General features: G+C 44.0%; 1 protein-coding gene across 1 annotated transcript in view; it reads left to right on the plus strand.

The window, feature by feature from the left end:
* Dip-C (dipeptidase C) overlaps nt 1-26,490 on the plus strand; it is a 237,422-nt gene that overhangs the window by 173,678 nt on the left and 37,254 nt on the right. Inside the window, exon 8 of the mRNA XM_080286052.1 lies at nt 24,531-24,725. Coding sequence (XP_080142178.1) covers nt 24,531-24,725 — 195 coding nt within the window. The remainder of the gene's footprint in view (nt 1-24,530; nt 24,726-26,490) is intronic.

A 26,490-nucleotide genomic window follows, 5' to 3' on the forward strand; every position in this document is an offset into this window, starting at 1 on the left:
AAGACTTTGTAGTTACTTGTAGAGAAGTATATTTTAGACTTGTGGTCGAGCGGCTTTTATATCTTGTAGTAGTTTCCCCACCAGATGTCATGTAGTGACGGGAGAGGTAAAGAATAGTATGGGACTATTTTTATTTGTCTTGGAAATATTAAACAGGTATAAGAGTATAAGTCCCGGGTAGCTACCTCCCTGTCTCGCTATCTCTCTCTCTTTCTCTGTTCTAAGGCTAATCTCCGTCTCGACCTCTCTCTAGGGTCGCTTGTCTCCTTCTAAACTCTCTTTCCTAAAATCTGGTGTAGTAGGGGTGTGTCACGTATGTTCCTCATGGCAACCAGATCTTTCTCACGAGAGGACTGCTGACAGCTAACTGCATCATCTCCTTACTGGCCGCCGTCGTCAGCTTTCCTCAGTGTTAAGAGGGTGTAAGCATGTTTGCACTGCTCGATTCTCGCAGACACAACACCTCATCATTTGACTTCCTGCTTCTATCTGTCTCTCTATCTATCTATTTATCTATCTATCTATTATGATTTGCAATTATAATATGGAGACCTACCACACACACCACAGTGCTCCTTCTTTTCCTCATTTGTCAGTTTGTCTCTCCATGTACCTCCACATGCTCCTCTCAAGTAACTCATTTCCACTGCTCTCACTCTTGACTTGTGTCCTTGCAGGAAGGTCCGAGCTTCACTTCCATATGTTAGAGTTGGTACCACAACACTGTCATGCGGCAACATTTTTACTTCCGTGCTCACTTCCCTGTTTCTTATCACTTCTTTCAAGGAACTGGCAACCTTTCTTTCTTGTTGTACCCTTTCAAGTAATTCATCCTCCAAACTTTCATCCTTACTCATCAAACTACCCAGATACATAAATGCACTCCATTTTCCATTTCCTCATCATCCAACCTCACTGTACATTCAGTGACTTTATTTCTCTCGAATACTATAACATTACTCTGATCTACATTCACCTTTAGATCCCGTTTCTTACATGCTCTCCCAAACTCATTCACCAGGCCTTGCAGGTCCCGTTTGTCCCCACTTACCAATACAGAATCATCTGCAAACAACAGTACAGGAAGTTTCCAGACGCTGCCCTCTCTCATTAGGGCTTCCCCAACATCCACTGCCCTACCCTATATCTCTTTCATAAACCCATCCATATACAGATTGATCAATCATGGAGATGTGACTCATCCCTGTTTCTGTCCAACGTTTTTCAGTTAGAAAAATTCACTCAGTTCACTATCCACTCGCACTGCAACCTTAGCATCCTCATACACACTCATCACGGCATTCAGCATCTTCCCATTTACTCCATATATTCTTACATTTTCCACATTCCTTGTCTGTTCACTTTGTCGTATCCCTTGTCCAAATCCATGAAAGCTGCATGCAACTTCTTTCCCTTCTATAGAAACTTTTCCACTAAAGACCTAAGGGTGAATATCTGATTGACACAACCTCTTCCCTTCCTAAAACCTCCCAGTTCTTTTCCAAGTCATTCCTCTGTTATTTCCCTGTGTATTCTGCCATATAGTTTACCTGTTACACTGAAAAGACAAATGCCCCTATGATTACCATATTTCTCTTTTTCCCCATTTTCCTTTGTACGAGGAAATAATTATGCATGACTTCCAGTTGGGACTCTACCTTCCTCCCAGGCCAATCTACACATCTTCCATATCCATTCTACTACTGTCTATCCCCCATGCTTCATAAATTCACCACACAACCCATCAATTCCTGGGGCTTCCCCATTTTGACTTTTCTTCATTGCTTCCAGTACTTCCATCCCACTGCCCTCTTCCTCCCTTCTCGTCTCCTTCCTTCTCTCAGTCATTCCCCACCCACTTATACTTGCATCACATTCATTCTCTATGTTTAATAATTCCTTAAAGTGCTCTCTCTGTCTGCTCACTTTTTCTCCCTTCACTGTCAATCTATCATTTTTATCTTTCACTTTCCTTCTAACTTCCATATCACCTTGTCTACCTTTTTTTAAACTCTTTCAAGAATATTTTCTTACATTCCCTCCACTAAAATGCAAATTCCTTCGAAATTCCTCAACCACTCTCTTCTTTCTCTAACTAATCTTTTCCCCTCTCTCTTCCTCTCTTCATTTAACTCTCTATTCCATCTCTCAACTTCCTCCATGCCTCTGCTTCCCATCCACTCACTATATGCTTTCTTCTTTTGCACCACAGCATGTCTGACCTCTTCATTCCACCATGCTGTTCCTTGCACCTTGTTATGTCTTCTCTTCACCTCACACACCACCTCATATGCTGCACAGAGTTCTTCTGTGAGTATCTCGCACACCTTCCACCTCCCCTATCTGCTCCTAATCATATTTACCCAGTCACTGCTCCACTTCCCTCTTTTATTGAGCCTTTTTTCCATCCTCTTGCAACCTTTCTGCCCTCCTTGTTTGGACTACTTCATCCTGTCCTCCCTTCCCTCTATTCCTCCATTGCACTTGAACCTTGACTTTCACCATCACCAAGTGGTAGTAAGGAAGTCCACTCCCCCCAACTTCTGTATGCTCTTGCATCCATTACAGACCTTCTCATTCTGTCATCCACACACAGATAATCAGATAATCATTGCCTTACATTCATTCAGTTCACCACCCACCCTTCTCATCACTCGCCACATATACCCGTGGATTGTTTTGTACCTAAAGAGGGTATTGGCTGTCACCAGCCCCATCCCGCACAAATGTCCACTTGAGCACTGCCATTCTTATCCACAGGAGACCTGCGTACCTTTGTAGGGTTTGGTATTTGTCGGCCTCGTGGGTCAAACGCCCCCTACATCACCGGTGGAGGAGGCCTGCTGGTGATGTTAGTCCCTGCCCATTTACCATCTAGGGCAGGACTGTTGCCTTCCCTCGTGTTTGCCATATGTTTCGTCCCGTAATGCTGGGAGACTGGAGTTATGGAGATTGAGCAGTGCTGCACAATGTGCTCTGCAGCTAGCAATAAGCATTTTTGGTCCCTTATTCTGGCTAGACAGGCAGCCTGGTTGGGCCTGACCAGGTCAGTCGGCTGGTCATGCGTTGGCTAGGGTCAAGTGGGCACTGGGGGACTCAGTGGCTCCTATCATCCTGGAGTCACCCTTGCCCAGGTCCCCCGGTGGTTACCCGCGTATACTTTCTTACTACCTCTGGGGTCGCCAGTGATGTTGTCCCTGGCATACGACCTCCCCTTGTTGGGCCCCATGGTGGGCCCCATGGTGGGTGGAGGGGTGGGGGAATGAAGTTAGTTATAGTCATATTATGGCTGAGTCTCCCCCCAATTTTGGTACTCGTGTGGCAGGTGGCCGGGCCCACGATTCCCTATGAACTGACCACGATGGTGCTCCTGTCGACCCTGTACCGCGTAAGGGGAAGGAGTGCTTTCGAGGGAGCAGCACTCAGCCCTCCAAGAAAGCTCTCACCCTACACTGAGACATTACCCGGCATCTTTTTACTATCTATCTATCTATCTATTGCCAGATGCCTCAATCCCGTTTGGGGTGGCCACAAACAAATCGCCTCCAAGTCGCCCTGTCCCCCGCCATTTCACTCCCCTGCTCCCAGGTCACACCCCCCTCTCTCATATACCTCTCCACCCCATCCCTCCATCTCATCCTCGGCTTCCCCCTCCCTCTTTCCCCCTCCACCTCACTCACATACACTCTCTTCGTCAGTCTTTCACCCTCCATCCTCTCCACATGGCCAAACCACCTCAGTGTGTTCCTCATAACGCTTCCTGTCACATCCACATCAACACCACAACGCTCCTTTATATCCTCATTCGTCAGCCTGTCTCTCCATGTGACTCCACAGGCTCCTCTTAAATAACTCATTTCCACTGCTCTCACTCTTGACTTGTGTCCTTCCAACAACGTCCAAGCTTCACTTCCGTACGTTAGAGTTGGTATCACAATACTGTCATGTAGTAACTTTTTCACTTCCATGCTCACTTCCCTGTTTCTTATCACTGCTTTCAAAGAACCAGCAACCTTTCTTCCCTGCTGTACCCTTTCAAGCACTTCGCCCTCCAAACCTCCATCCTTACTCATCACACTACCCAAGTACTTAAACGTACTCACATTTTCCAATTCCTCACCATCCAACCTCGCTGTACATTCACTGACTTCACCTCTCTCAAAGACCATCACTTTACTCTTCCCTACATTCACCTTTAGATTCCGTTTCTTACACACTCTCTCAAACTCATCCACCAAGCCTTGCAGCTCCCCTTCGTCTTCACTCAACAACACAGTATCATCTGCAAACAACAGTACTGGGAGTTTCCAAACACTATCCTCTCTCACCATGGCCACTCCAACATCCACTACCCTACCTTGTACCTCTTTTATTACCCCATCCATGTACAGATTGAACAACCATGGAGACATGACACATCCCTGTTTCAACCCAACCTTCAAAGAGAAAAATTCACTTAGTTCACCATCCACACGCGCTGCAGCTTTCGCACCATCGTACATACTCTCCACAGCATTCAACAACTTTCCATCTACTCCATATATTCTTAACACTTTCCACAGTCCTTGTCTTTCCACCCTGTCATATGCTTTCTCCAAATCCATGAAAGCCGCATACAACTTCTTTCCCTTCTCTAGAAACTTCTCCACTAAAGATCTGAGAATGAATATCTGATCTATACAACCTCTTCCCTTCCTAAAGCCTCCCTGTTCTTCTCCAACTAATTTCTCTGTTCTTTCTCTAACTCTGTCAATAAGTATCCTACCATACACTTTTCCTATTATACTAAGAAGACAAATGCCCCTATGATTACCACACACTTCTTTTTCCCCTTTTCCTTTGTACAAGGGAATAATTATACCTGACTTCCAATCCTCCGGGACTCTACCTTCCTCCCAGGCCAATCTGCACATCATCCACATCCATTGTACTACTATCTCTCCCCCATGCTTCAGCATTTGACCACACACTCCATCAATTCCTGGGGCTTTCCCTGATTTAACTTTCTTCATTGCCTCCACAACTTCTATCCTATTGATTTCTTCCTGTCTTCTCACCTCCCTCCTTCTCCCAGCCATTCCCCAGCCACTTATACTCGCATTACTTCCATCCTCTACATTCAACAATTCCTTAAAGTGTTCTCTCCATCTGCTCACTTTTTCTCCCTTCTCCACTAGTAATCTACCATTTTTATCTTTCACTCCTCTGCTAACTTCACTTCCACCCTGTCTTACTCTTTTCACCTCTCTCCAAAACATTTTCTTACAGTCCCTCCACTTTACACTCAAATTTCTTCCAAATTCCTCATCCACTCTCTTCTTACTCTCTCTTACTAATCTTTTCACCTCTCTCTTTCTTTCTACATATAACTCTCTTTTTCGCCTCTCAACTTCTTCCACGCCCCTATTTCTCATCCATTCATTGTATGCTTTCTTTTGTGCCACAGCCTGTTTCACCTCATCAGTCCACCACGCTGTTCCTTGCATCCCCCTCCATCTTCTCTTCCTTCCACACACCACATCACATGCTGCACATATTTCTTCTGTAAATATTCTACACACACCTTCCACGTCTCCCATCTGCTCCAATTCATATTTGCCCAATCGTTCCTCCACTTCTCTCTTATACTCTGCCTTTTTCTCATCCTCTTGTAACCTTTCCACTCTCCTTGCAACTACTCCTTCCTCTCGTCTTTCCCTTCTTCTATTTCTCCAACTTACTTGAACTTTAATTCTGGCCATCACCAAGTAGTGGTCAGAAAGTCCACTCCCCCAGCCTCTATACACTCTTGCATCCATTACACATCTTCGCATCCTTTCATCCACACACACATAATCAATCATTGCCTTCCTTTCATTCAGTTCACCACCCACCCTTCTCATCACTCGCCATGTATACCTGTGGATCATTTTGTGCCTGAAGAGGGTATTGGCTATCACCAACCCCCTCCCAGCACAAATGTCCACTAACACACTCCCATTCTCATCTATCTCAGCAGGCACACCCCACTCACCAACTATTCCATCCACCTTCACATTCCCAACTTTACCATTCATATCACCAATCAAAAACACTCTCTCATTCCTTCCAAACTTTTCCATGCACACTTCTACATTTGTCCAGAACTCTTCTCTCGCTCTTCTAGCACGATCTTGCGTTGGCGCATACACACACACAATCGCCCACATTTGTATTCCAACTTTCAACTTTACCCACACAATCCTTGACCCAACTGATCCATACTGTCTTATGCTCCTCTTCCATCTTTTACTCACAACTATACATACTCCTTCCTTTGCCCTCTCATTCTCACCTACTCCTGCACATATACCCCATCCATACTCCCATTCTCTGATCAGTATAAGAAATTCATAGTTTTGAAGTTGGCTGATGGTTCCTCTTTCAGGGACCACAATGCATTTAAGGTTCACCATGACCTGGTCAAGGCTTGTGGGTCATCCCCAAAGGTTGTTCCACAGGCAAATGGGTCACTCCTTGTAGAGGCCAGGGATGCAGACCAAAGCACCCACATCCCTGCCATCAAATGTTTAGCCTCCTATGATGTCACAGCCACCAGTCATTCCACCCTGAACCAGACTCGGGGTGTTGTCTTATCTAAGGAGTTCCTTAGGTACACGGAGGAGGGCCTCCTGGATGGGCTGAAAGACCAGGGAGTAGTGAAGTTGGAGAGGATAAGGAAAAAGATAAATGGGATATTGACCGGCACACCATCACTAATTGTCACCTTTGATTGGTTGACATTGCCTGATGTCTTAGAGGCAGCCTACTACTGCTTTTAGGTTAAGGCATATGTGCCAAGACCTAGGCAGTGCTTTCATTGCCAGAGATTTGGGCATGTCAGCAGGTCTTGTCATAGCAACATGCAAGGTCTTCCACAGGCATGCGTTAATTGTGGTGGTAATTCACGTGGCAAGATGGACTGCCTGAATCTCCCCTTATGTATCAACTGCCACGGTGCTTACTCAGCTTCATCAACACAGTATGACCAGTACAAGATTGAGAAAGAAGTCATGTCAGTTCAAACCCATGAGAAGATTTGTTTTGCAGAGGCAAAGGAAAGGGTCAGAGGGATGTTTATCTGCCACTTTTGTTTCAGTTCTCTCACGTCGTAAGGAGGTCCCACAGTACAAGACAACACTTCATTTTGCCCCACCTACATCTCGGGATAATCAGTCATGACAGACGTCCCAGTTGGGGGATGCTGCTGTGACAGCAACACATGGGAGAGGTCCCATTCCAGTAACCACTCCTTCAACTTGTGATACGCAGAATGCAGTTCCCATGGTTAATACTGTTTGTGAGATAGACGGTTACCCAACCGCTACTCTGACTGTTTATGCCCCCACTTTGGTGGCTGACAACTGTGGTGGTGACGGATGTCCACGTTGACCGGACTCCTTCTCCTGTACCTGGCAAACATCACTGTTGTTCGTCAGGAGTTCTCTGAGCACTACGACTGGCCACCTAAGGTCTCTTGTTGAACCTTCTGTCGACACCCCTTCTGTTCCCTTTGCCCAGCAGGCTGAGGGATCTAGTCAGGTCACATCTGAAACTGATGGTTTACCTCTGGTCCCGTTCCCAGCTGGGGATGTTGGTGGAGAGCTCATTGGTGCTTCAGATCTGAAGCATGGGATGATCCCCTCAAAAGATTTGAGTCCTGTGGACTCTACTTCCACTTCTGGGGCTTATCGTGGGAGCACTGGCTCTCCTACATCTCCAAAGGTGGCCCCCAAGTCACCTTTCAAAGAAACTGGTATGCCCACTCCAAGAAGGAGTGTTGTAAAACTTACTTCCTCGTCCTCATGTTTGCCTCCGTATGTTAGACAGAGGGTGCGGGTTTCTGGTGCTGGGCAGGCTCCTCCAAAGGGCTTCCATAAGCATCAATCGAAACCCAGTCGGGAGGCAAGGTTGTCTCACCCCTCATCCTGATTTTTCCTTCACTATGGGTACTATGGCATTCTCAGTCAGTAAACTACAATGGAATGATAGAGGTGCCATGGCAAATTGGGAGGAATTGGAGTTATTACTTTCTACTCTGAACCTGCTATGTGTCTGTCTCCAGGAGACGATGGTGGGGGACAGACAGTTCCCTTCTATTAGGGGGTATGAGGTCTTCCGTGCATCTCCTCTTGGTGGTCACAGCGGTGGATGTGCAATTTTGTGCCGTTCTGATGTCCCCTTTATATCCTTTGCAATACAGTCTCCCTATCAAGTTCTAGCAATACAGATGCATGTTGGGGGGCGCTATATCATCTGTTGTCTGTACCTTTCACCCTCCATTCCTGTTGTGTGTGCTGATCTAGAAACCCTCATCATCCAACTTTCTCCCCCTTTCCTACTCCTTGGTGACCTTAATGGCTGCAGTCCTTTGTGGGTTGACTCACTTTCAAATCCCTGGGGTGATCCTCTTGCCTCTTTGGTTGGGGATTTAGATCTGGTTGTCCAAAATGTTGGGAGGCTGACCCATTTTCGTGTTCAGACTGACACATATTCTGTCATTGACCTTACCATCTCCTCCTCTGACTGTGCCCTTGATTGTTCTTGGGAGGTTTTGGATGATCTACATGGTAGTGACCATTATCCTGTGATGGTCCAGTCTACTTGCTCTGTTCCTGCAGCCCGTATCCCACGCTGGTGTTTGGATAGGGCTGATTGGTCTGTCTTTGAAGAACTATGTGTATGCCAACAGGATTACTGATTTTTCAACTCGATGATGCCGGACATCATTTTACTAAGACCACTCTCTCAGAAAAAGGCAGAATATATGAGAGAAGTGGAGGAACGATTGGGTAAATATGAATTGGAGTAGATGGGGGACGTGGAAGGTGTGTGCAAGATATTCACAGAGGAAATATGTGCAGCATGTGAGGTGGTGTGTGGGGTGAAGAGAAGACGAAAGGGGTTGCAAGGAACAGCATGGTGGAACGAAGAGGTGAGACAGGCTGTGGCACAAAAGTAGAAAGCATATAATGAATGGATGAGAAATAGAGGAATGGAAGAAGTTGAGATACGGAAGAGAGAGTTATATGTAGAAAGGAAAAGAGAGGTGAAAAGATTATTAAGAGAGAGTAAGAAGAGATTGGATGAGGAATTTGGAAGGAATTTGAGTGTCAAGTGGAGGGAATGTAAGAAAATGTTCTGGAAAGAGGTGAAGAGAGTCAGACAGGGTGGCAATGAAGTTAGTAGGGGAGTGAAATATAAAAAAGGTAGATTACTAGTTGAGAAGGGAGAAAAAGTGAGCAGATGGAGAGAACACTTTAAGGAATTATTGAACATAGAGAATGAAAGTAATGCGAATATAAGTGGCTGGGGAATGGCTAGGAGAAGGAGGGAGGTGAGAAGACAGGAAGAAATCAGTACGATGGAAGTTGTGGAAACAATGAAGAAAGTCAAAATGGGGAAAGCCCCAGGAATTGATGGAGTGTGTTGTGAAATGCTGAAGCATGGGGGAGAGGTAGTAGGAGAATGGATGTGGAAGATGTGCAGATTGGCCTGGGAGGAAAGTAAAGTCCTGGATGATTGGAAGTCAGGTATAATTATTCCCTTATACAAAGGGAAAGGGGAAAAAGAAGTGTGTGTTAATCATAGGGGCATTTGTCTTCATAGTGTAATAGGAAAAGTATATGGTAAGATACTTATTGACAGAGTTAGGGAAAGAACAGAGGAATTAGTTGGAGAAGAACAGGGAGGATTTAGGAAGGGAAGAGGTTGTGTAGATCAGATATTCATTCTTAGATCTTTAGTGGAAAAGTTTCTAGAGAAGAGAAAGAAGTTGTATGCAGCCTTCATGGATTTGGAGAAAGCATATGACAGGGTGGATAGACAGAGATTGTGGAAAGTATTAAGAATATATGGAGTAGATGGGAAGTTGCTGAATGCTGTGAAGAGTATGTATGAGAGTGCTAAGGCTGCAGTGTGTGTGGATAGTGAACTGAATGTTTTTTCTATTTGAAGGTTGGGTTGAAACAAGGATGTGTCATGTCTCCATGGTTGTTCAATCTGTATATGGATGGGGTTATAAAAGAGATACAAGCTAGGGCAGTGAATGTTGGAGTGGCCCTAACGAGAGAGGGCAGTGTTTGGAAACTCCCTGTACTGTTGTTTGCAGATGATACTGTGTTGTTAAGTGAAGACGAAGGGGAGCTGCAAGGTTTGGTGGATGAGTTTGGGAGAGTGTGTAAGAAATGGAATTTAAAGGTGAATGTAGGGAAGAGTAAAGTTATGGTCCTCAAGAGAGGTGAAGTCAGTGAATGTACAGTGAGGTTGGATGATGATGAGATGGAAAATGTGAGTACGTTTAAGTACTTGGGTAGTTTGATGAGTAAGGATGGAAGTTTGGAGGGTGAAGTGCTAGAAAAGGTACAACAAAGAAGAAAGGTTGCTGGTTCCTTGAAGGCAGTGGTAAGAAACAGGGAAGTGAGCATGGAAGTGAAAAAGTCATGACAGTATTGTGATACCAACTCTGACGTATGGAAGTGAAGCTTGGACGTTGCTGGAGGGACAGAAGTCAAGAGTGAGAGCAATGGAAATGAGTTATTTGAGAGGAGCCTTTGGAGACATATGGAGCGACAGACTGACAAACGAGGATGTGAAAGAGCATTGTGGTGTGGATGTGGATGTGATAGGAAGCATTAGGAGAAACACATTGAGGTGGTTTGGCCATGTGGAGAGGATGGAGAGTGAGAGACTGACGAGGAGAGTGTATGTGAGTGAGGTGGAGGGGGAGAGAGGGAAGGGAAGGCCAAGGATGAGATGGAGGGATGGAGTGGAGAGGTATATGAGAGAGGAGGGTGTGAATTGGGAGCAGGGCAGTGAAATAGTGGGGGACAGGGTGACGTGGAGGCGATTTGTTTGTGGTCACCCCGAATAAGGGATTAAGGCGTCTGGCAGTAGATAGATAGGTAGATTTTTTCAGCAGGGGTTCATTCCATCCCACGGACTTTTGGTGTTTTTTCCCAGAGACCTGTGCCATGATGGAATGATGACTGCTCCATAGCAAAGGGAGCTTACAAAGCAGCTGCCCATCGTTTTTTTTTGCCAATCGTAATGTTGTTTTTCTAAAAATCCAGTTTCGCAAAGCACGTGCTTACTCTAGATAAGTTATGAAGAATGCTCTCCGTAACTCGTGGAGGTCGTATGTTTCTACTGTTACATCCTCAACTCCAATACCTATGGTGTGGAAAAAGGTGCGCAAGATTTCTGGCAGGTTCTTGGCCCCCCCTCCCCACTGGTGTTGCTACTTCACAGAGAACTTGTGTCAGCACCAGATACAGTAGCCTCTGCTTTTGCAAATCAGTTTTATGCTGTCTCAAAAACCGATCCTTCTCAGCCATTTGCTACCTTTTGTAGGAATCAGGAGAGGCTGGATCTTGACTTTCGCTCTCGTGGCGGAGAGCCGTATAATTTAAACTTCAGCTTCCTTGAGCTGCGTGCTGCCCTCTCAGAATGTCGTGACACTGCTCCTGGGCCTGACTATATTCCATACGCTCTGCTTCGTCATCTACCGACTGATTCACTTCAGTTTTTATTGGACCTCTTTAACAGGGTTTGGAGTGAGGGCTCTATTCCCAGGAGTTGGAAGTTAGGTATTGTCCTCCCCATTCCCAAGCCTGGGAAGGACCATTCCCAGGCCACCAACTCTCACCCTATCACTTAAACATCGTGTGTGCAAGCTGTTTGAGAAGGTGGTCAGTGTCAGGCTTATGTGGTTTCTGGAGAAGGGTTGCTTTCTCTCTCCGTTGCAGAGTGGTTTCTGTATATTACGTTGCACTTCAGACAGCCTTATCTGGCTTTAGGCGTCGAGCTGTGAAGCTTTTGCTTCTAAGCAGCATCTTGTGGCTGTGTTCTGTGACATTGAGAAGGCTTATGACACTGCCTGGCACCATGGCATCCTCCAACAACTTTATGCCTTTGGTTTACGTGTTCGCCTTCCTCTTTTTCTTGGAGACTTCTTGTCTGATCGTGTGTTTTGGGTCCGTGTGGGTTTTACCCTCTCTGCACCACTGTGCCAGGAGGAAGGTGTCCCACAGGGGTGTCTTAAGTGTTTCCCTGTTTGTGGTGGCCATCAATGGTATCGTTGACACAGTGCCTGCTGGGGTATCCTCATCACTTTATGTGGATGTCTTAGCTATGTGGTTTTCTGGCTCCCGCATGTATGCTATTGACCAGCGTATGCAACTTGCCATGGACAAGATTTTTGCCTGGGCCACTTCCAAGGGTTTTCGGTTTTCCCCATCTAAGACTGTGGCTATGCACTTCTGTAGGATGAGAGGGGTACACCCAGACCCTGATCTCTAGCTTTGTGGCAGGAGACTCTGTTGTGTGACAGAGACGAAATTCTTGGGCCTGACGTTTGACTGCCGTTTGACATGGGTTTCACACTTGGCAGATCTTAAGACATCATGTATGAAGGCTGTTAGTCTATTGAGGGTTCTTTCCCATACCTCTTGGGGTGCTGATCGGAGGATGCTCTTGTATCATATGGCTGCGAGGTATACTCCTCTGCCACAGAGTCCAGACCAAAAACTCTAGATACTGTCTATCGTGCTGGTCTTTGCCTTGCAACTAGGGCTTTTCGGTCGTCTCCAATTCCCAGCTTGTTGATGGAAGCTGGTATGCCTCCCTTAGATCTACTGCGTCAGTCTGTTGCAGCACAGTGCTGGCTCCGGATTCGTCACCTTCCAGACTCACTTGTCCATGAGTGTGTGACGAAACATTCTTGTTGTTTGTATTATAGTAGACATCCTTGCATGCCTCACCCGTTTGGCTATAGGATTCGGGATATTATGGAGGAGTTTGGTTTATCAGCAATACCTGTCAGTCCTGTTCAGATCCCAAGGGTTGCGCCATGGATATTGCCCAAGGTGACTTTCTGCAGGTCTTTTGCAAGCTCAAAGGATTCTGTTGCTCCTCAGTGTCTTTTACTGTTATTTTTAGAACATTCTTCTAGTCATGGTGGTTCTGTACCTAAATCTGCATCTGGTGTTGGTTTTGGAGTGGTATTTCCCAATTTTAGCTGTGGAGGTAGTCTTCCTTTGGTTGCCTCAGTTTTTACTGCAGAGTTGTCAGCTATCGTTTTAGCCCTGACGTTGGTGTTTGTTCACCCTGACATTTATTTTACTACAGTATTTTTAGCGGCTCTCAAGGGGTGCTTTTGGCCCTGGACTCTTTTAACTCTTCCCATCCTATAGTTTTAGCTATCTTGGAATGGCTGTTCTTCATTCGTCGTCAGGGGAGGAGAGTGGATTTTTGCTGGGGTCCTGCACATGTTGGTGTGGTGGGCAATGAGAAGGCAGATGCATTGGCCAAGGCTGCAGCTTCTCAACAGCCCCCAACTGAATATCTGCATCCTGCTTCTGATGTAACACCTTACTTGCGGTACAGAATTCATACGTGTTGGCAGAGACACTGGGATGGTGTCACTCATAATCTGAAAGAGGTCTTTCAGTGAGTGGTTGTGCCAAGGGTTCTCCCTTCCATGCCTCGGCGATTGGAGGTGGCTCTTGCTATGCTTCGCATTGGGCACTCTCGGCTTACACGTGGGTTCCTGATGAGTGGTGAGACTCATCGGTACTGTGACGATTGCCTTGTTCCCCTAACTGTCCGTCACTTGCTGGTCGAGTGTCCAAGTTTGGGGGACAAGCGTCAGAAATTCCTCCATAGACATAGAGGGGCAGATGGTTCCTACTCTCTCTCCTCAATGCTTTGTGGAGCCTATAGCAATTTTGTTTAATGTTTTTAGTTTTCTTCAGGGGGCAGGCCTCCTTCCACTTTTATAAGTAATTGATATTTCCATTTAACTGTTCTATTATTATTTTCAGTGTTTTATTTTTAGTAATAGTTATTAACTTTATTATGAATATGCATTCTTTATTTGCTGTGTCTTTTAGTTTGTTGTCCGGCAGCATATGACCCTGGCAGTTGCGCCGCCAGTTTCTACTACAATCAGTCACTCAGTCAATCAACCAACCATTCTCATCCACTTCTGCAGGCACACCCCACTCAACAACAACTCCATCCACCTTTGTATTCCCTACTTTTCCATTCGTATCTCCATTTAAAAACACTCTTTCCATTCAAACTTTTCCATACATGCTTCCACTTTTGCCCAGAACTCTTCTTTCACTCTGCTTGCACAATCCTATGTGCAACTCTTTTTTTTTAAATTTTGTTAGTGCAGGTACCTATCGACTTTCTGGCATCCTTGGTTCCAGAGCCTTTCTGGATGAACCTTATTGCTGGCCTAATGGAGGTCATATATGCCATGTGAAATAATTCATCAGGGCCCAACGGAGGTCACATATGATGCTTCAGCAGTATGCTTCTGACCCCAATTGTTCAGTATAATCACATGCATGTTCTAAAATTGCTTCTTTTTTGAACAACTGAGCCTGCTTCATTATCATGTTACCCAGCAAGTCCATTTCATCACTCCAGTGCTGTCAAAACCATTCCATCATCACTCAGTCATTCTCAGTACTCTTACCATCTTTCATAGTTTTACTTATGGTCATTTGCTTCTTTGAATCACTGTCTGCGTAGAATTTTAACATTTTATACCTGTGCTTCTTTATATCATAAACTGTTGACAGACCAACTCCGTATGTGTCACACATCTTCCTCACGGGCCAGTTTTTTCAAGAGTTCTTCTTTATTCTGCTTTATTGCTTGTGTTTTCAGCATAAAAAAAATGTCTTACTGCATTAAATCCCCCCAAAAGCAATGGTTAATACTCCATTCTAACTTGACGGGTGAGGGAACACGAAGATATGGGCGGTCAGTGTGGTAGGTCACTGGTAGCTACGTATTAGTTATTATGGCAATGGTGTGACTGGCTTCCATGCATAAATAACCCCCAAATCTAATAACGCTCTGTGCACTCTGCACACATATAAAGTGTCTCGGTAGGTACCAGTGATGGAAATAACCTTTTGATTTGACTGTGGTAATAATTCAGAATAAACTGAAGTAGTGATAGGGTATTTAAGGTAAACTTAATTAACCGTTTAGCGCACGGTAAGTTTTGGTAAATTTTCTGGCTCACGATTTTATTCCATCCCCCTCTCTGCCAGCCCCCCCGTTCGTCTATGAAAATGTATTCTTGCCATATTTTCGCCACCCAAACATAAATATATTGCCATAAAAACTACGTCATCTTATTCACCAATGTTTGTTTTAGCCGATAAGCAAAAAAAGAATATGTACAGAAAAGTACGAATAGAAGTACTTTTTTTGGTGTGTGTGTGTGTGTGTGTGTGTGTGTGTGTGTGTGTGTGTGTGTGTGTGAGGAAGAAGGAACCAAAGGCAACGTGCCCACAAAACTGTTCCTTCCAAGAGAAAAACAAAATACAAGAGAGAGCCAAATTCAATTTCATTAGGCTGGTGTGAATAAACATTCGGTAACGTCAGTCTCACTTCCCAACATCTTAGCTCGAAAATTTTCCATCATATACTCTAATTGTTATTACAGCTTTAGAAAGAGAATTTCCTCAGCTTTCCAATAGTGTGTGTGGCATTTTGATACGATTTTTAGTTTTCAAGAAAGTAGCCAAAAACTAAGAGTAATTACCTACAGGGAACTGATTTTTTATTCACGGTGATCTAGCGAAGAAGTTTTCTTGCAGATGTTACTTTTTTATTTCATGTACATACATAGAATTTATGCAATTTATCATGGTTCTTTTGGGAAATTGTTACGTCCAATACTGTTAGAGTAAATGGATGACAAAGGTAAAATACTCCTGGAAGCTCGCTGCATATTTTGCCCGCAAGTGAGGTAAACACTCTTTTCCCCCACCTGTACAAGAAAATTATGCTCACAAAGACAGTTTTTTTATGTCATGTACAGATGTAGAATTGTGCTTTCTCGTGATGTTTTCAGAACATTGACCTGACTAATACATTCTGATTACTTGGACGATAAAGAACAGTATACCTTCTAGCGCTCTGTCAGTTTTTCCTGCTCCACCCACACCAATATATTTCGCTTGCTAGGTTTATGTGGGGTTTCATTCAGAGTATACATGTAAAATTTCATAAGCTTTTTTATAGTGCTCTCAGAAACTCAACATGACCACTCGTCTTTTTGCTAGCTACTGATACTGAAAGTATACTTTTTTTGATCTCATATGTGTATATGTAAATAACAATATTTTATTTATGCATAAAATATAGAAATATAGAAGTAGGTAAATATACAAATCAACAAAATATGGTAACTCACTTCCTCCAGAGGTGTTGAACTGCAGGCAGGACCTTGAGAGCTTTGAAGGTGAGGAGTTATGTAGTTGTGTGTGCGTGTGTGTGTGTGTGCATATGCTCCACTAGGGAATACTTCGATCGGCATGGTACCTTTCGAAGCAATCATCCATGCAAAGCGGCACATCACATACAGGACACATATGACTTGTGCTCCTCCTCATCTTTGGCAGGGCACACAAGGCACACTTGAGTCTCCTCCGGTTTGGAATCCTTTCCTGGCGGTGGCCCAGTGTACGGTCCAGTGGACTGTGTCATCAATTAATTACTCAACGATGCTTGGTTGGATGTCTTCCTGGTGTTCCTTGTCCTGCAGGAGGTGCAGCTGCAGGACTGTGCGGCATATTTGATGCCTTTCATCCTTCTGCTATGTTTGCGCTAACTCAGGCATTGCACACAACATATTTCTCTACGAACACTCGTTGCACTATACAGTATACATATATTTCAAACAAAACCATACGTAATCTATCACTATCTGAGAACAGTGCAATACATTTCATTCAAGTATGTGGCTGTGTGGCATATTTGATGCTTCTCATCCTTCCACCATGTTTGTGCTGACTCAGGCAATACACACAATATATTTCTCTATGAACACTCATTGCACTATGTACGTATATTTCACACTAAACCGTATGTAATCTATAACCCTCTGAGAATGATTCAATACATTTCATTCAAGTATGTGGCTGTGTGACGTATTTGACACCTCTCAACCTTCTGCCGTGTTGGTGCTAACTCAGGCAATGCGCACAATATATTTCTCTACGAACACTCGTTGCACTATACAGTATATGTATATTTCACACTAAACCATACTCTGTATATCACTGTCACAATGATTCCATCCCAACCTCCCCTATATTCCCATCCCAACTATGGCGTACCTGTATGGCATATGTGACGCCTGTTCCCTTCCCAACTGTGGCATACATAACACCTGCTAAGGTAGCGCAATTATTTCACTAATTCAGACACTATATCTTTCACACAAGATAAACACTTGCTTCGCTATATAGGTAAAATAGTCTCATCATGTGGGGCAGGGTGAAGCAGAGTGGCAAACCCCACTATAGCAAACGTGACTCCTTCCTAGGCCTAACGGCTGACCACTGGTCGACAAAATTTAAAAAGTGTTATGGTTCTAGTATCTTTTGAGGTGATTCTAAGCAACATGAACCTGTCAATTTCGAATATGATATACAATTTTTGCTAGAACATCCAGTTTTCGAAAACCATTATACCATAGGAAAATCTGCTACGTGGGAAAATCCGACCCGAATCCTGTTATAGAGATAGATATACCATTTAACCCCTTAAATGCGGCCGTGAACAGTCGACCTCCCCCGAGTGGCGGGGTTGTATCGCGGTCTGAGTACCTGTAGGAAAATATTAGCCAAAAATCAGAGATTAACCCTAGAACATTATACTTGGTGTGGCAGATAGTACTTACATTCAGCTTTCTCCAGAGAGAGGTGTTGAGCCTTCGTGGACTACCCAAGGACTTGTGGAGACTTGCAAAGTTCGGTAACCAAATCTTCACTTTCACACCTCCAGTAACCCGGTTTCCCCTCTACCACAGCCTCCTTCTGTCACAGTAAACTTTATACTACAACGTAAAGGTAGTTTGGAATCCGTATTTGTACAACAAGCACTGAAAATAAGGCTAAAATCAACGGAGCGTACGGCCGACATGCACAGTGGCGGCGGTCTTCCCGTCACTCAACAAACATTTCCATTTTCACAGCTAAAAACATGTATACTACATTATTTTCAATCATATTACTTCCCAAAAGATCACCACGGCGCGCTTTTTATTCTGCCTTACGCCCGCCACTTTATTCTCGTTCTTGTCGGCAGCTTGCACTGACTGGGAAGAGCTAGAACTCACCATAATGTCACTTTGAAAGCCTGCAGTAAACTGACGCTAAACAGGGGCAAACTGTGAGAAAAAAAGCTAGTGTTACAACTAGGGAAACAATTGTTTCCTATTAGCATAAACTTCTTGTGAGAGGAGAGCACAGATTTACAGTTCTGAGCGCTCAGAGCGCTGCCATGTATCACAGCCAGGCTGGCCGGGCCGTGGTGGGGGGGGGACGGGGGAAAAACGCGATACTTGGCAACAACTGAGGTCAGTAGTACAAAGGTAAAATATGCTAATTGTAGCTAAAGGGTGGTGGTACTGATAGACAATACCAGCTGGAGCCTGCTTGCCCGCGGTTATTCAAAATTTACTAGAATCGCAAATACGACGATCCGCCGTTTTGTCCTTTTTGCCGAGCGTCGCAAACAAGACGATCCGCGTTTAAGGGGTTAAAGGCGCACCTCAGCTAGTTCTAGTGGCAGTTGTAACAGTTTCAGTTAAGTACCTGAATCACAAAATATTTGGCAACTCAAAATGAATTAGCCACAGCCAAAAGTCGGGTAAAATTTTCCCACAATGTGTGTGTGTGTGTGTGTGTGTGTGTGTGTGTGTGTGTTTTTAAGGAGGGGACCCCAATGCATGTGTAGGTAATCATATATTTGTCGTTATCTATTTCAGATTTTCTTTACTGCTTCGAAGTGCTTTGATCTGTGTTGGGATGGAGTGGAGTGCTGTAACTGTATGAATGCATCAGACACTTTCTGCAACATCCGCTGACTCATTACACCTAAAAGCCTGAAGAAATCAGTTACAATGAATGTTAAAGCCATTTACAAACATTACTTCATATGTCCTGTTGGTGATCAAGACAAGAAGTCAGCACCCCCTATAGTGTGCAAGCCCTATGTAAACCGCATGAATAAATGAGTACATGGTAAATGGCCATCAGGTATATCTTTCACTGTACCAATTGTTTGATGTGAACCAAGGATCACTGTACTGACTGCTAGTTTTGTCTCATTAACACCAAAGGTTATTCAGCGAAAACCTGGTCCAAGTTCATGTATCCAAACATACCTTCTGTTCTTAGGCCAGTACCCCATGGCCCTGAGCTTCCAGTTCCAAACCCTCTGTTAAGTACCACAAATGAATCAGAATCTAGTGAGGAGGATAGCTGCATGGATGCCACCTTTCAAGAAGATTTAGAGAGCAAGGAACCACACGTTTTCAATCAGGTAGAGCTGCCTGACCTTATAAGAGACCTTAACCTGCCCAAGGAAAAAGTGAACTCTTTGGATCTTCAGCAGTGGACCCTGCTATAAGATGGAGTTTGTACCACCACCTTCCATCATAGACATGAAGAGCTCTCAATGTATTTCATGGTGGATGACATGCTTTGATACTGTTATGATATTATATTGGTAATTCAGCGCCATTGTAAGTATCATCCTTATCAAACAGGAGAAGGGCAGTTGTTTGTAGATTCTGGGAAGAATCCATTGTAGGTAGACCTTCTCCATAATGGAAATGACCTTCCTTCTGTTCCGAATGCGCATTCCGATGGAATAAATGTTAGTTATGAAACTATGAGTACAATACTTTGTTTGAAATGCTGTTTACTATAAAACATGTTAGTGGAACATCTGTGGGGGCCTAAAGGTGATCTGCCTGCTTCTAGTTTTTAAGCAAGGTTACACAAAGCACATGTGTATTCTTTGTTTATGGAACAACAGGGCAGTCGGTAAGCATTACACACAAAAGGAACGGCCAGTGCAACCAAAAGATATGGCTGGAAGGTTCAGCTGTCTTCACAAACCTTTTGTTGACCCTTAAAAGCGATTCTTGCCTCCACTTCATTTGAAACATGGTTTGATGAAGAACTTTGTGAAGGCCATGATCATGATGGTGCTGGCTTCCATTACTTGCTAACAAAGTTCCAAGGCACTGTATTTGAGGTCATAGTAAAGCCATGTGTTTCAATGGTCCTCAGATTCATCTTATACTCAGTGATCAGGATTTTGTAAAGAGCCTGTCTGAGCTGGAAAAGGCTGCTTGAGAGCTTCGTGGTTCTTACCAAGAATTATCTAGGAAATTTTCAAGCACCAAATTATGAGGAGCTTGTGACAAGATGTTGAAGAGTTACCACGCACGTGGTGCTTGAGTGTCACTCAAGATACATTTCTTCCCTTCTCATATGGACTTCTTTCCATTTAATCTTGGTGATGTCTGAGATGAACGTGGCTAAAGGTTTCCCCCAGGAAGTTGCCATAATGGAGAACCGATATCAAGGCCAATTCAGTCCAAACATGATGGGTCACTATTGTTGGACTTTACAGCGTGGAAGTAATTATTCCTACAAATGCAAAAGCAAAGTGCAAAGCACTTCTAATGTGCAAAGGTCTTGTAAAAATGTTTTGTTTATATTGGTGTATGCTTAGTATGTGATATAAATAAAAACTTTAAGTTTCATGTTATTTTTTGTGACTACGAGTATACAGACTCATTGACACATTTAACAAATTTTCACGCTTCTAGGAATTTTCCCACACTTAAGATGTACTGTACAATGTCAAGGTTACGTGATAGCCATTTTTTAGGGTCAGATTCGAAATTGGGGTTGCCAATTTGTTGGAAACAGTTGAGAATAAGTCAGAACCATCTTGGCTGTTGACTAGTGTAACGAGGCCCAGTGCTTTACGAACAATATATATATGTTCCATAGACACAATCACTTCACAGTATATTCACAAGCACTGTACAATAACGATATTTCAGTTGTGGCTTCTGCCTTGAGTGGGATGGGGAAAATAGAGGCAGTTTAAAGGGACAAGGGATGGAGTGCTACCCTTCCGCCTGGCTGGTGGTTAGGTACTGTGGATTAGCGATTTGTTCTTCCCTATGCCCGGACTGCCGGGGTTGCCAAGTACTTACTTTGGACGCTAGACTGGCCTACTAGGATGTACTAAAATTTGATGCGAATCGGCCAAAAACTTTGGTGATTTTCTTTCTGCTTTGGGATGCAATTTGTGTCTCCATTGCTTTGACCAGGAAAAACCCAAAGGACTCGAATTCTGTCTTCATGTTCTGAAGGGTTCAAAGAACAAGAAGTGTTATGAGAACTGTTGTATTCAAAAGAACAGAGATGGTTAGGAATGGTCACTTGTGAGAATTTAGTATTTACAGACAAAACACATTGAAAACAATCCTGGCTCACAGTGTTAGGAGAGATATGAGAGAAAGGGGTCATCTGGTTTACGATCGTGAGTAACAGAATCGGTGTAAACATTGCTGGTTCAAGCCCTCCAGTCTTTAGGGGTTATTATTCAGGTACTAGGCCAAAAAGTGAGTGTAAACCTGTGGGCCCTGAGCCATTAAACATTTATTCCCATTTATTGCTTTATTTGGTTATTGTGGGATATTGTCAATGCATTACTGTAGTTTGGCAGGCCAAAAGGCAGGCCAAAAACCCCTCAACAGTGGCAGCTTGTAAATAACATGTCCCCAGTGTTGGAAATACAGGAAAAATAGGGTGTTTTCAACAGCCATTTTTACCCACTAATGCATAATGTAGGAAGCTAAAATTTTAGTCAGCAGACTTAATCTTTCCACTAACCTTTGAAACAAACTGGGAGGTGGTCCAAGTTGGGAACAGGAGTGAGTTGAGGTGAAGGTGTATTTTGCTGCCAGCTGGGGAAACATGCTGAAGCAGGCATGATCCACCAGTAGTACTCCGCCACACTGTTCACTTGTTTTCATCATTCGTGAGGGTACTTTCACTGTACTCTGTGCTCACTATGAATCACAGAGTAACATATTTTCATCATCGGGACTAGTTTATTAACTATTCATTGTGATATTACCCTGGATAAGTTTAGCGGTGACTTGGCAGAAAGTGACCACTCGAGTGCTAAGTGGTTCGAAGTTGTTTTCACTGCTAAATTCTCATAATAATGTCGTACACTTACTTTTATCAAATGTAGTTGGCTGTGAGAATGTACAAACAATATCTTTTCTTTATCTGCTAGTGTTCATTCACTGCACCAAGCGTACCAAGCACGAGTGGAAAAGTTTACAAAATGACATCACAGAAATACTTAGGAATACTTTATTTTCCTGATATTGTTCATTCACTTATTGCAATATGGGTACAAACAAACTATTTCACTGTCACTGTTAGCTATTTCCCAAGGGTTTGCAGCCATAGCTAATCTTAGTAAATCACTTTCACTGGCACTGTGTACGAGTTGCACAGATTTAGCACAAACTTCAATCTACAGAATTCTTTCAGCCGTACCAATGAATAATTACTCAATTCACCTCATGCCACTATACTTCTATCTATCTATCTATTGCCAGATGCCTCAATCCCGTTTGGGGTGGCCACAAACAAATCGCCCCCACGTCGCCCTGTCCCCCGCCACTATACTTACAAGTTTATTCACTGTCAAAGTCAGTATGTTTCACCTTGTTGTGAGGTAGGAGCACTCTACATTTCACTTCCACTTGACAACATCCACTTACACACTTAACTCATGTCTGTGTCCCCTTATATCTGTTTATCACTTCCCTTGCTTCCTTCGGGTGGTATAAGGCACATTTAGGTGGCTTACATCCTGCTCGTGTGGGGGGTGTCAGAGGGGAAATGGGAGATACAAAGTGCAAATGTGACTCCACACTGGTTAGAGTGACTGATGCTTGGCAAGTCACGTAGGAAAACTGGTGTACCCACATGGGACACTCCTCAAGCATAAAGGGACAATTGGTGGGGAAATAGAGCGTGGAAATCCACATTTTTCCTGCAAAACTTCAGTGATGTGCAATGCAAGCTATCGATTATGCATGACCTGAGTCGCGACACAGCAGAGGGGTTAACCACTATGAAGGAGGTTTGACTGTTGAGACTGGTGTTTATGCTTGACATGACCATTGATGCTTGCATCTTTCTTGGAAGCTATAGCTAGGGGTAAATGTAAGCAAAATGAGCAAAGAAAAAGGCAAAATACTGTACAGGGATCATTACTAAGACCTGCATTGTGAGCAGTCCAAGTGAGCACATGCTACTCTCAGCATTGTCTTTGGCTGCCTGGTAAGTAGTCTGGCAGGCACGGGAATTTCAAGCCATCTTATAATTTTGTGCAGACTAAAAGAGATGTCGGGCCATCCAGTGCTGGAAAATTGGTGGTGTACCTGTGCCATACATCTTCACATTCCATCAGTTGATTTTTAATTCCTGTGTTCCTGAGTAATCAGTAATGGAGCCCATTTCTTTAGAGTCGAATTGTAGGGATGGGAGGGTTGAGGGTCACTAATGTAGGAGGTTTACAGGTGTGATGACGTTGTTGTGTGATGTGATAGAAGGATTGTGCACATGGTATCCACAGATATGAAGTGTAAAAAGATGCCAGTATTTTGAAACCTATCGCTCCCCTCCCCCCCTTCATTGTTAGCGTACAGTACAGCCTCAATATAACAAGCTAATTGGTACCAGACCCTTGATGTTGAAGCCAAACACCAGGCTGTTCAGTAATTTCCCAGGCGTCGTGGCTTTTACTGAACAAAGATCGTTAAATATAGAGCATCATTGTCGTACAGTCATACACAGTAATATACAGCTAGGTCTAAATGGCTCTTTTTCTCAGTAAATGCACTCTTCATGGCTTCTCTCATGATGTTGGTCACCCAGAGACTGGTGCGGCGTACTGTGAGATGCGCATTGTGTGTGTATGTGTGTGTGTGTGTGGATGCCATGCTGGTTGATGTTTACTGCACGTTCGTTCTTTTACCAAACGAAAATTTAACATTACGCTCGGCCACCTCAAGGGTGTCGTTAAAACCAAAGTTCGTTAAAAGAGGGTTCTGTATATCAAGGGTTTACTGTATACTGTTGTATTTTTTCCCACGAGATGCAGTAACCCTCCCAGACGGGAGCAGCAGCCCTAGAAAGCAGGTCAGTGGATGGGATCTGTATTCTTGGGGTTAAATAAAACTTGCCATAAGTTGAGACCTTGTTCTAGTCCTGTTTGTTTGTATGTAGGTAGTTTGAACTCCCAGAATATATTATTGCAGTTTCAACTCCCAGAGGAAAGATTTGCTGTGTGAAGTAGTGAGTACTTAAATATTTTGCATCAGCTTTACCATGGTTGGGACCCAGTAATAAGTTACCACCTATTGGTATGAATGAGAAGTACTTGATAAATACAGGTAGGAAAGTGCTAAAGTGGAGTTCATTCATCACGAGTCTTTGTGACAATATGGTGTTAAATCTAGCCCATGGGTGAGTTTTCATGTAGTAGACAGGTGTCAAGCACATGTAAACATATTGGTGTCCTCTTGTTACTTTTCTTTCTTCACTAAGGATGTCAATCTCTGTACTCATCTGTTTCAGGTGAATTTAGGTGCAGTATTCCAGCCACATGGTCTGGGCCATTTACTTGGTCTGGACGTCCATGATGTGGGAGGCTACCTGGAGGGCAACCCGTCCCGTCCACTGCGGGCTGGCTTCAGATCCCTCCGAACAGCCCGCACCTTGGAGGAGGGCATGGTGTTGACAATTGAGCCTGGATGCTACTTTATTGACCATGTAAGTGAAGGGAGGCAGAGAGGCCAAAGATGAGGTGGAGGGTAGAAAGATACAGGAATGAGACTAGTGTGGGATGGAGGTAGGGCAGCATAATAAACAGGGGGGTGATTTGGGGATGGTCTGTTTGTACCTACCCCTTCTGGGATTGAAACATCTTATTGTAGATAGACTGAGTTCTCACATTAAAATGAATTGAAGTAATAGTTACTTCTCAGACTGAAATGGGTTGAGGTGCTGTACTTCTGAAACTTTGTTAAACCCAGCAGTTGGATGACATCTGTTTTAAATTTATTCTTGCTCTCTCTCTCTCTCTCTCTCTCTCTCTCTCTCCAGAGTAAGAGGCCATTTGAACTGCAGGGGTTAATTATAGCCATTACTAACCTTTGAACAAGTACAGAGCCATCCAAAGTTGAGTAAAATTACAGTAGAATCCCAATTATCCAGTATCTAGACATTTGTAATTATTAGACAACGGGTAAAATTCGTGGACTGGCAGATATACAAATAAGAATATAACTGTGTGACTCAATTATTAGTTTTTTTTTTTTTTTTTTTTTTTTTTTTTTTTTTTAAAGGCTCCAACTTACTTGCATGCGTCAATCTTTGTCACCTAATGACAGCTCTCCATGTTGCTTGATCTATGGCGGCCTCTCTGTTCAGTCCCTTAACCCTGATGACCACGTCCCACGTCTTTCTCGGTCTACCCCTCGCACCCCACCCCGAATATTAATGCTTCTCCCTTTCTGCACCCAGTTATCATCCCCCATCCTCTCCACATGTGCAAACCATCTCAGTCTACCTCTCCTCATCACAACACCAATACACTCCAGTCCCATCCTACCTCTTAACTCTTCCATCGTAAACCCAGACCCCCCAGGCCATGCACACAGGGATCCACTGCACATCCACCTAGTCACTGTCATTTCTGTATGTTTGAGCCTGCAGATATCCTCTTCCTTTACTGCCCAGGTCTCACTGTCATACAATATTACACTCCTAGCACATGCTGCATACAAAGACCCCTTAGCATGTAGGGGGAGTCCTCTCAATGTCAGGAGAGGCAACAGCTCCCTGAACTTCTTCCAGCCACTTCTGACCCTAGCCATAGAGCTAGCTCCAGCCCCACCTCCAGCACATAACATGTGTCCAAAATATCAGAACTCTTCCACACACTCAGGAGACTCACCAGCAAGTTCAAACCTTTCACACCTGACAATCTCTACCTGCTCACTCCGACACGCCGCACGCATAAAATCAGCATTATCTCGCAGTCTACCTCTAATACCACAACATCTCTTGTGCACCCACTTATCACAAACACTGCACAAGATGGAATCACTTCACACGCCCTTGAGGGAAATTACACATGGCCACTCTCCCTCTTCTTTGACAGTACAGTACTGCCACCAACTGTAGATATCATCACTTTTGTTTTATCTGCTTTAACTCTTAAGCCCTTGTGTACCATACCATCTCTCCACTTCCTAAATCTTTCCTCTGCCTCCCTTTCATTCTCTGCAGTCAGTGCCAAATCATCAGCATACAACATCTCCCAAGGGAATCCATTTCTGAAGTCACGTGAGAGGGAATCAATTACTGTACCATGATAAACAACAAGGGACTTAAAACTGACCCCTGATGCACACCAACATTCACGGAAAACTCATCACTCAAATCTCCATTCATTCTCACCTGGGTGCGAGCACCCACATACATAGCCATAAGCACCCTAACCAGCCACTCTTCCATCCCAAGCTTTCTCATG

Source organism: Coenobita brevimanus, chromosome 110 (assembly GCF_032717465.1).
Source record: "Coenobita brevimanus isolate Jiangsu-jjx chromosome 110, ASM3271746v2, whole genome shotgun sequence".
Lineage (NCBI taxonomy): Eukaryota > Metazoa > Arthropoda > Malacostraca > Decapoda > Coenobitidae > Coenobita > Coenobita brevimanus.